The 10,053-nt window shown below is 36.5% G+C and overlaps 1 protein-coding gene across 1 annotated transcript; it reads right to left on the minus strand.

The window, feature by feature from the left end:
- Positions 1 to 8,296: 8,296 nt before the first annotated feature.
- On the minus strand, positions 8,297 to 9,600 carry LOC143716471 (olfactory receptor 52K2-like). The gene is made up of 2 exons (XM_077209036.1): positions 9,517 to 9,600; positions 8,297 to 9,290 (listed from the first exon to the last, which is right to left on the minus strand). Exon 2 carries the CDS (start codon positions 9,287 to 9,289, stop codon positions 8,297 to 8,299), a length of 993 nt encoding a protein of 330 aa, XP_077065151.1. The 5' UTR covers position 9,290; positions 9,517 to 9,600.
- Between the last annotated feature and the right edge of the window lie 453 nt (positions 9,601 to 10,053).

Genomic DNA, 10,053 nt, shown 5'->3' on the forward strand with positions numbered 1-10,053 from the left:
TCTAGCAGCTTTTAAAGCCTCTCTGTAAGCAATCGAGCTCTCCTTCCATGAATTCCGAAATACCTCTAGTTTTGTTTTCTTCCAGTTGCGCTCCATTTTTCTGGCTGCTCTCTTAAGGGCCGGGTGTGCTCGATGTACCATGGCGTTGGACTATTTTCTTTAATCTTCTTTAAGCGCAACGGATCAACTGTGTCTAAAGTGCTGGAAAGGAGAGAGTTAAAAGTTTCTGTTGCAATATCAAGTTCTTCTAAGCTATCTGGGATGCTGAGATGATGAAACTGATTAGGAAGATTATTGATAAAGCAATCTTTAGTGGCAGAATTGATAGGTCTAACATACTTGTAACACGGAGTTGGCTTTGCAGCCTTGGCTAAATGTAATTTACATGAGACTAGATAATGATCTGAGATGTCGTCGCTCTGCTGCAGAATTTCAACAGCATCAACATTGATTCCATGTGATAATATTAAATCTAGAGTATGATTACGACAATCAGTAGGTCCTGACACGTGTTGTCTAACTCCAATAGAGTTAAGAATGTCTTTAAATGCCAATCCCATTGCATCTTTTCCATTATCTACATGTATATTAAAATCACCAACAATTAAGACTTTATCTGCAGTCAATACTAATTCTGATAGAAAGTCAGCAAATTCTTTGATAAAATCTTTATGGTGCCCTGGTGGCCTGAATACAGTTGCCAGCAGAATTCTCAAACTTGATTTATCGCTTACATTATATATATATTATATTCAAACCAATACTTCAAAATAAGTATATTTAAAACTAGATTTTTTAGTGGTTTTGAAAATATTACTATAAATTACAGCAACACCTCCCCCTTTGCCTTTCAGGCGAGGTTCATGTTTATAACAGTAATTGTAATGACGGAGAAGAGGCAGTCGAATCCATCTGCAGCACTTTATTCAAACAGGTAATAAAACAAGGAATCACTGACATGAAACAAATGCACAAGTTTCAGCATGTAGCGTGGCAAAACAAGACTTCGCAAAGAACATAGAACTGAGCAGTCCAGATAAAGGGTAGGTAACGATTAACAGGTGGGAGTGATGAGACTGAATGGAGAAACCAGGCAGGGATGGAACCTAATGATAGCAGAGGGGAATGATGGGAAGAGCAGTTCTAGAACTCAGGTGACAAGGAGCGTGTGAGATCGGGGAGAGGTGAAGGCGCGCGCTCAGTGACAGCCGCGCGCTCCGTGACAGTAATCTTGCGGGGTGGACTCATTTAAAGTAATGTAATCGTCTGGTTTTAGCCAGGTTTCTGTCATACACAGCACATCTAGGTTATAATCTGAAATCATATCATTAACTATGAGCGCTTTTGAAGTAAGGGATCGAATATTCAGCAACCCAAGCTTTATCGTTTGCTAATCTGTATTATATCTATTTTTTATTTGTTGAATATCAATTACATTTTTATCCTTAGATCGGTTTGGACGTTTTTTGGATTTCCAAATTCGGGGAACAGACAAAGTCTCTATATGATGATATCTAGGTGAAAGAGGCTCTATGTGATGGGATTTATCTGAACTTGGTGACGCGAATATTTAAATATGTATTATGTAAATTACCTTTGGTTCTGGAAAACACTGATGTAGTTCACTCATTTATGAATTTACACATCATAATTGTGTGTGAATAAGGCATAAAATAGTATATATTTTTTAAATGTTATCAGAAAGACATGAATGAATCACAAGAATGACTGATGGCATCAACAAAATAACACAGGCAATTGTTTTGGGCAATGATTGCCATGGCCAAAGCTTTGCTAGAAAGCAGCTTCTGGTTTGTAATAATAATAATAATAATAATTATTATTATTATTATAATATTAATAATAATACAAATAGGCGTTAAGTGAAATAATAAAGCAGCAATGAGAAAAAGATATGCAGGTTCATGCTATTCCTTCTCCAATTACCTCATACATTATTGTGTCCCTCTCCTGTTAGTACTCTGTATTGCTGGAGCAAAATAACTCTTCCATATATATATATATATATATATATATATATATATATATATATATATATATATATATATATATATATATATATATATATATATATACAGGTGCTGGTCATACAGTATAATTACATTATCATCAAAAAGTTCATTTATTTCAGTAATTCCCTTCAAAAAGTGAAACTTAGATATTATATTAATTTATTACCAACAAACTGATATATTTCAAATGTTTATTTAATTTAATTGTGATGATTAAAACTGACAACTAATGAAACTCCCAAATTCAGCATCTCTGAAAATTAGAATATTAATTAAGACCGATACAAAAAAAGGATTTTTAGAAATGTTGGCCAACTGAAAAGTATGAACATGAAAAGTATGAGCATGTACAGCACTCAAGACTTAGTTGGGGCTCCTTTTGCCTGAATTACGGCAGCAATGCGGCATGGCATGGAGTCGATCAGTCTGTGGTACTGCTCAGGTGTTATGAGAGCCCAGGTTGCTCCGATAGTGGCCTTCAGCTCTTCTGCATTGTTGGGTCTGACGTATCACATCTTACTCTTCACAATACCCCATAGATTTTCTTTAGGGTTAAGGTCAGGCAAGTTTGCTGGCCAATTAAGAACAGGGATACCATGGACCTTAAGCCAGGTACTGGTAGCTTTGGCACTGTGTGCAGGTGCCAAGTCCTGTTGGAAAATAAAATCTGCATCTCCATAAAGTTGGTCAGCAGCAGGAAGCATGAAGTGCTCTAAAACTTCCTGGTAGACGGCTGCGTTGACCTTGGACCTCAGAAAACACAGTGGACCAACACCAGCAGATGACATGGCACCCCAAACATCTATGACTGTGGAAACTTTACACTGGACTTCAAGCAACATGGATTCTGTGCCTCTCCTCTCTTCCTTCAGACTCTGGGACCTTGATTTCCAAAGGAAATGCAAAATTTACTTTCACCAGAGAACATAACTTTGGACCACTCAGCAGCAGTCCAGTCCTTTTTGTCTTTAGCCCAGGCGAGACGCTTCTGACGCTGTGTCTTGTTCAAGAGTGGCTTGACACAAGGAATGTGACAGCTGAAACCCATGTCTTGCATACGTCTGTGCGTGGTGGTTCTTGAAGCACTGACTCCAGCTGCAGTCCACTCTTTGTGAATCTCCCACACATTTTGGAATGGGTTTTGTTTCACAATCCTCTCCAGGGTGCTGTTATCCCTATTGCTTGTACACTTTTTTTTCTACCACATCTTTTCCTTCCCTTCGCCTATTAATGTGCTTGGACACAGAGCTCTGTGAACAGCCAGCCTCTTTAGCAATGACCTTTTGTGTCTTGCCTTGTGCAAGATGTCAATGATCGTCTTTTGGACAGCTGTCAAGTCAGCAGTCTTCCCCATGATTGTGTAGCCTACAAAACTAGACTGAGAGACCATTTAAAGGCTTTTGCAGGTGTTTTGAGTTAATTAGCTGATTAGAGTGTGGCACCAGGTGTCTTCAATATTTAACCTTTTCACAATATTCTAATTTTCTGAGATACTGATTTTGGGGTTTTCATTAGTTGTCACTTATAATCATCACAATTAAAAGGAATGAACACTTGAAATGTATCAGTCTGTGTGTAATGAATTAATATAATATCCAAATTTCACTTTTTGAATGTAATTACTGAAATAAATCAACTTTTTGATGATATTCTAATTATATGACCAGCACCTGTATATATTATTTTATTTTATTTCTCAAAAAAAAAAAAAAAAATCTGTATATGAAGCTTAATTTACACCTCAGATTATCATTAAGATAGTGTAAGGTCGTGCTCGATCAGGCAATGTACGGTGGCCGAGAGAGCACAACATGCTGCAACTGAAGAAAAGCTTTTGCAGCTCGTTTTTGTATTTGGTTGTGTTGTGAGTATTTGGAGCACACGTGTGTTGTGAAACTGATGAAGATGTTTTCTTAATTTGCTGGTGTTTTTTACTATTTGAATGCGTATTTTTCTATTTGCATGCGTTTTCTTCTATTTGCATGCGTTTTCTTCAGTTGCAGCACGTTGAGCTCTCTCGGCCACCGTACCAATGGGGGTCGTCCGACCAGCACGGAAGGTCTTTGTGTTACTGTCTTTTTAAGTATTTTTGGTTAAATGCAATACATTTTCTCATATGTATTCACTCGTTATTTCATCTGACTCCATAAATGAAAAGGTTTTAATGATATCTGTGCCTCATTAAATGTGAGCGAATGTTTTACTATTCTATTTAAAGTCTTGAGTGAAAATAATGTAAAATTCAATTAGAATAATAAATATACTGTAACAATTTATTATATCAGGTAAATGTATCATTACAATTCAATAATCAATTCAAAGATAATCAATGAAAAACATCAAATGCTCTAGAACAAAGAGGAAAATGTTTACCCGACAAGAAATACATGAGGCCGAGAGACTCGGCTCTTGACCTCACGGGCCGATCTCAGATACCGAAAAAGCCTGCGAGCTCTCGCTGCATTTCATTATATAGACAATGGATATTTGCATTCAGAGGTAACACCTTTTGAGAACAGATGGGCTTGACCATCCCACCCTGCTTTGTGTGTATGTTATCTCTAAACTCTTAAAAACCTTATTACCTTTTGTTTTACTTATTTGGAAATGATACATTTGTACCAGTCGCACTGAGACATTTAAAATGATAGCAATTTTGCAAGATGTAAACAACACTGGTCCAGAAGCACTTCCTGTTTCAGTTTTTAACACTACATAAACGTTGGGATAAAATACAACCAACAGAACAAATAAAACTGAATCAAAACGTTAAACAAACATCTTTAAGGTGTTTTCTTTACATGTGAAATAAAGAAACCAGTTACAAACTGAAACAGGAAGTGTTTCTGGACCAGTGTTGTTTACATCTTGCAAAATGGTCTTAACTGCATGATAATTGTTCACATTAAAACCATATTGATTCTTGTGAGAGTTTGGGAGATCTCACCATGAGGGAGGGAGAGGGAAAGAGATGTAGATTAGCACAAGAGTGAATTCCAATGGTAATTTCCTTTGTTTTCTCAGAGAGTGGACCTCTCTTAAAGGGTCATGAAACCCTAAACCAAATTTTCTGAGATTTTAACAGAGGTGTGTTGAACACCATTGAAGACAATGTTAGCATCTGTTAGATTTAATAGTAGGGTGAAAATGGTTAAATTTCAGTTTTTTTTCCGCTATTTTCGTCTTCCGGGTTTAAAATCTTCATCATGTCCACGTCACAGGCTGTGGCAGAGCACTGTTAGTGCGCTGATGACTCATCGGTCTCATAATTATTAATGAGACTGAGTTTTCATATCCTATGAGAAGACACTGTCTCTTAATTATTCATGGCACCACGTGGATCTTTCCAATGACAGATATGTCAAACTGTGATATCGCGAAGTAGATGAAAGAGCCAATCATTGGACGCAAGTGTTTGTTTTTGTGGTGCAGAAGTTCAAGTGCGTTGAATATGTTTCCCTTCGATGCTGCCACTTTTTTTTTGCAGGATGGTAGGGGAAGACTCATGAATATTCATTAATGAAGTCACACATGATTGGTCTGATGACCCAGCAGGCAGCGAATTGTTTTTTTGCAGGATGGTAGGGGAAGACTCGTGAATAATCATTAGGGAAGGCATCCCTGATTGGTCTGATCCCCTAACCCCGCCCCTAAACCTACCCATCACTGGGGTTAAGACCAATCAGGGATGACTTCCCTAATGAATATTCATGAGTCTTCCCCTACCATCCTGCAACAAAAAAAAAAAAATTCGCGCCAAGGCTAGACTCTGGCTCCGGGCGGTTGGTTGGCAATCAACCATGGACACATCTAAATTATATGTGAGCAGCAAGCATGTTTCGAAAACTGGAGAATGATGGACTTCGGCATTGTTGACGACCAATGCAAGTTACGTCTTATGAGTAATGCGGTACCAAGTCCCGAGGACTTTTCTATCCCTTCAGAGGTATATGTGTGTCTAAAATATAACCCTGATCGTTTTACTTGCCTTTTGTTAAATAAGCACTCGTTATTAAAATTTGAAATATTTCGATAACACCTCAATTGTATGCTTAAAGCTATAGTATACGATGTTAAAAATCGGTCGAGAAAGCCTGAGACGTTTGGGAAGTTTTAAAAAACTCATCCCGTCCCTCCACACACACACCCCTCCCCTCTGTGCTACCTGATCCCTCCCACCGGGAAACAAATTGAACAACGTCACTCAGTCAAGCTGTGATCACCGGTAGTAAACATCGGACACACATCATATGTAAAATTGCCTTTAGACACTTGAACTTAGTTGCTTCATCAACTATTCAATGTCACGTTTGAGTTCACGTCAACGCAAGATTAGCAACACATGAAATGTTCTAAACTCCCCACCACCATTAGTATAATACTACTAGTATTGCTAAGGTTTTCAGTAATTGTTATTGCAGCACACAGCGCATCTTGTTCAAATTTCGATTGGCTCGAACAGAAACCCGCTAGGCCTACTGAAATATATTCAAGGACTTCAAGAAATATAATTACTTTGACCCGTGATAGGCGATGCTAAACGGCTAACATTCCAATGCCGAGCGGCAGCAGGAGCAAGTTGTCAAACTGATAAAAAGCTATTTATGTAACACGTCACACCATAAAAGTATAAATAAATGTTTACCTGCTCAACAAAAAGTCAGCCGTGTCAGCGTCGGTCTTCAGTCCCAGATCTTCCTGAAGCTTCCTCCAACGGTCAATGGTGGACCCTATATTTATCCTACTCAAAGTTCGGCGTTCTTCACATTTTTTTTTTATCTCTGCTCGTTCCTCTAATGACTTTCTCTTTCGTCCTAACTTTACTGTAGGGGCAAGCAGGGGACGCTTGCTGCTGTCTTTTTTATTTTTTTATCCATTGCTGATATGCTACTTAGCTAGCTACCATAGACTGTCAGCTGCTTATGCATGCAATTTCATGCGCAGGAGGGGGGCGGGGGCGGGTGCGGTGGAGACGCGAGTTTCAAGTGGAGCTGGTAATTGGATGAGAGCAGTTGACCAATGTAAGCTGTCCGGCCGGACAGCTTACATTGGTCAACTTCTCTGCGGCTGTGCAGCCAATAGAGTGAATGGATTTTTTTCATTCTTTTTTCTATTCATATTGTTAGGATTGTACTACATAACAATAACCAGCATCTAAACGAGGATATTAATAATGAACAATCTTTGAAATCGTATACCATAGCTTTAATTCGTGTTATTAAATATATGTCATTGGGGTTCAGGGGGCACGTAGATCTAGGCTATGCACGGAACGTTTTTTTTAAGCGGAAAATTTATTATTTTCAAATATATGCATTGTATAAAAACAACTATATATTTTAAAATGACATAATTAGACATGTAAATTAATATGTTTTAAATAGAATTACGATTACTGTAGGCTAATATATGTAGCAGGACATTCAGTTACTTTTGAAAGGACAATAATAAAGTGTCAGTGTATTTCATTAGACTTTAACTTTGCCAGCTATTTAAAAAATCTAGCATTTCCTCACATTTTACCACTGATTTTTAGTGACAGTCGATATGCATGGGCCACTGACTGATGACAGTTCCCCCTCTCCCCTGCCCTGCCGTGCCATACCACACCCACTCCCTCCCTTCTTCTCACAGCCATACACGCCCATTTAAGTTGCATTTTTCAAAAAGATTGTGCACTAGACTTGTGCTGAAAGAGGGGGGTTTCATGACCCTTTAAAGTCCTTCCAGATTTTCCAGTCTTACAATAGCTACATATTGTAAGCTTTGGTTCACCCTGAAAATGATTATATGGTTGAATACCTGATTTTTACTATATTCTGTATAACTTTTATATTAAAATATTCTGAGTTTTTTTTACTCCATAGAGATTGGTTTCTTAGAGGTGTGTATACTGTAAGTAAGCACTAATAGAAAATATACAGGTAACAGGTTGTATTTCTCTTATTAGGAGAAAGTATAAATGGAGTAAAAAAAAAATTCTTCTATTTATTATTTAGTAGGCTTTATCAGACAGGCTTGAGAAAAAATGTAGCTGATGGAGAATGCTGTTTTTTTTCTGTTAATTTAATTCGTTAATAACTCCTCCAGTTCTGGATACAAAAAGTGTGCACAAGGATATCATTCTTGTAAATTACCATCAGTGTTTATAGTATGTTTATTAACTACATATTGTCAGTCTCATATTTTCAAATAGGGCCTACATGGCCATTTTAAACTTTATAGCTTTAACAAAACACATCCTTTTATAAAATGTTACAGTATCAGCATATAATGTTGTTGATCTTTTTTTTTTTAAACCGATTTCTTTGCAAAGGAAATACTTTTACTTCTTTAATAAACTGAAGAAACCTTTTTCTTATTTCTTTTGTTCTCATTCCATAAACAATTGGGTTAAAACAACTTGGAAAAAGTAAGTACATTGTGCTCACAAATACACGACTACTGGTAGAAAAATTATTTTGTATTCTGTATGACATAAACGCAATCAGGGCAAAAATCAAACTACATGTCATAACAATGATGTGAGTAATGCAGGTGTTTATGGCCTTCATGTTGGCCTTACCAGATCTAAACACAGAGACAAAAATCACAGCATAGGAAGCAGTAATGAGAATAAAATCTGCAGTTGGTATAAGGAAAACAGACAAAAGTCCTACGATGTTATTTATAGATGTATCTCCACATGCTAACTGAACCAACGCCATGTGTTCACAAAAACAGTGATCGATCACATTTGTTAAACAAAATGACAGTTTTCCAGCCAGAGAGACCATGATGATATTCAGGAGTCCATTTCTGATTACTGGGACAATTATAAACTTTAGGAAGTTAGAGATTTCCATGTATTTATGATAGTAAAGAGGTTTGCATATTGCAAAGTAACGGTCCAGTGCCATCCAAAAAAGCAAAGTAGACTGAAATGCTCCAACATAATAAATGCAAAACATTTGTATCAAACAACCAGTTAGAGATATCCAACTCCAATTAAACAAAAAACTAAGAAGCATGTTAGGTACAAAAAATATAGGCGAGATTAAGTCTACAACAGCCATTAAACCTATTAGTACATACATAGGAGAATGCAGAGACTTTTGACATATGATTAAATATATGATAGTAGAATTTGCTGTGATAGACAGTAAAAACATCAGAAAGAAAGGGATAAATAACAAAGGCCTCCATTCTCCTAGGCTGTAGAAACCAATCAGATTGAAGTCTGTGAATGAAATATTTTGTGCAGAAAGATTCTTCATGCTGTTCATAAAAAAAGGAATTAATGCCTAAAGATAAACACTTTTTTTTCCCATGTATGTCCAGCTGGCAATGTTACATTTGAGAGTGATAAATAAAACAATTCTACAGTATTGCTCACAATTATGTGATTCTGTGATTTCACTTTCACAATATGAATTAAAATGCTAAGTGAATGTGCTTTTCATCTATTATCATAATGCAAGGATTAGAATACACTTAATTTTACCTTATTTGTGAGGCCTCTTTGTTGTACTGTGTTGCTGTGAAGAGAAAAAAAAGCAGACTTTTACAATTTAGATATTCAATGAATGTTTCATTATATTAACAGCAGAAAATTGTAGTAACATAGTAAACAAGATATGATGTTATGTTTAATTACATAGTTCTTTTAATGCATTAACCTGTGCCCTCCCTATTACATTGATGAATTGAAATCTTTGCTCATTTGTTTAACTGTTATAATTCTTTTCTTACATGTAAGAGTGAAATGAAAGCTTGACATGAAAACATGGTCTCTAAATACACTATGTCTTTATCCCATGAGTCTGTAAACTATTTCCATGTTGGAACAGAACCAGCCACAGGTATTCACTTGCATTATATATATCCCTTATGAAAAAATAAGTATACTTCAAGTTAATTTTAAGTAGGCTATACTGTAGTAAAGTTTAAGTATATTTTTAAGAATACTCTGTTTAAGTATATCAATGTACTAGACGTTGTAAGTGTACTGTTTCAATAATACTTTAGATTTAATTGGCCC

Source organism: Siphateles boraxobius, unplaced genomic scaffold, assembly GCF_051911475.1.
Source record: "Siphateles boraxobius isolate OS27281-9 unplaced genomic scaffold, OSU_SipBor_1 6, whole genome shotgun sequence".
Classification (NCBI taxonomy): domain Eukaryota; kingdom Metazoa; phylum Chordata; class Actinopteri; order Cypriniformes; family Leuciscidae; genus Siphateles; species Siphateles boraxobius.

Bases quoted from the DNA above. Each gene is read 5' to 3' on its own strand.
- LOC143716471 (XM_077209036.1), bottom strand. From the start codon at position 9,289: ATGAAGAATCTTTCTGCACAAAATATTTCATTCACAGACTTCAATCTG.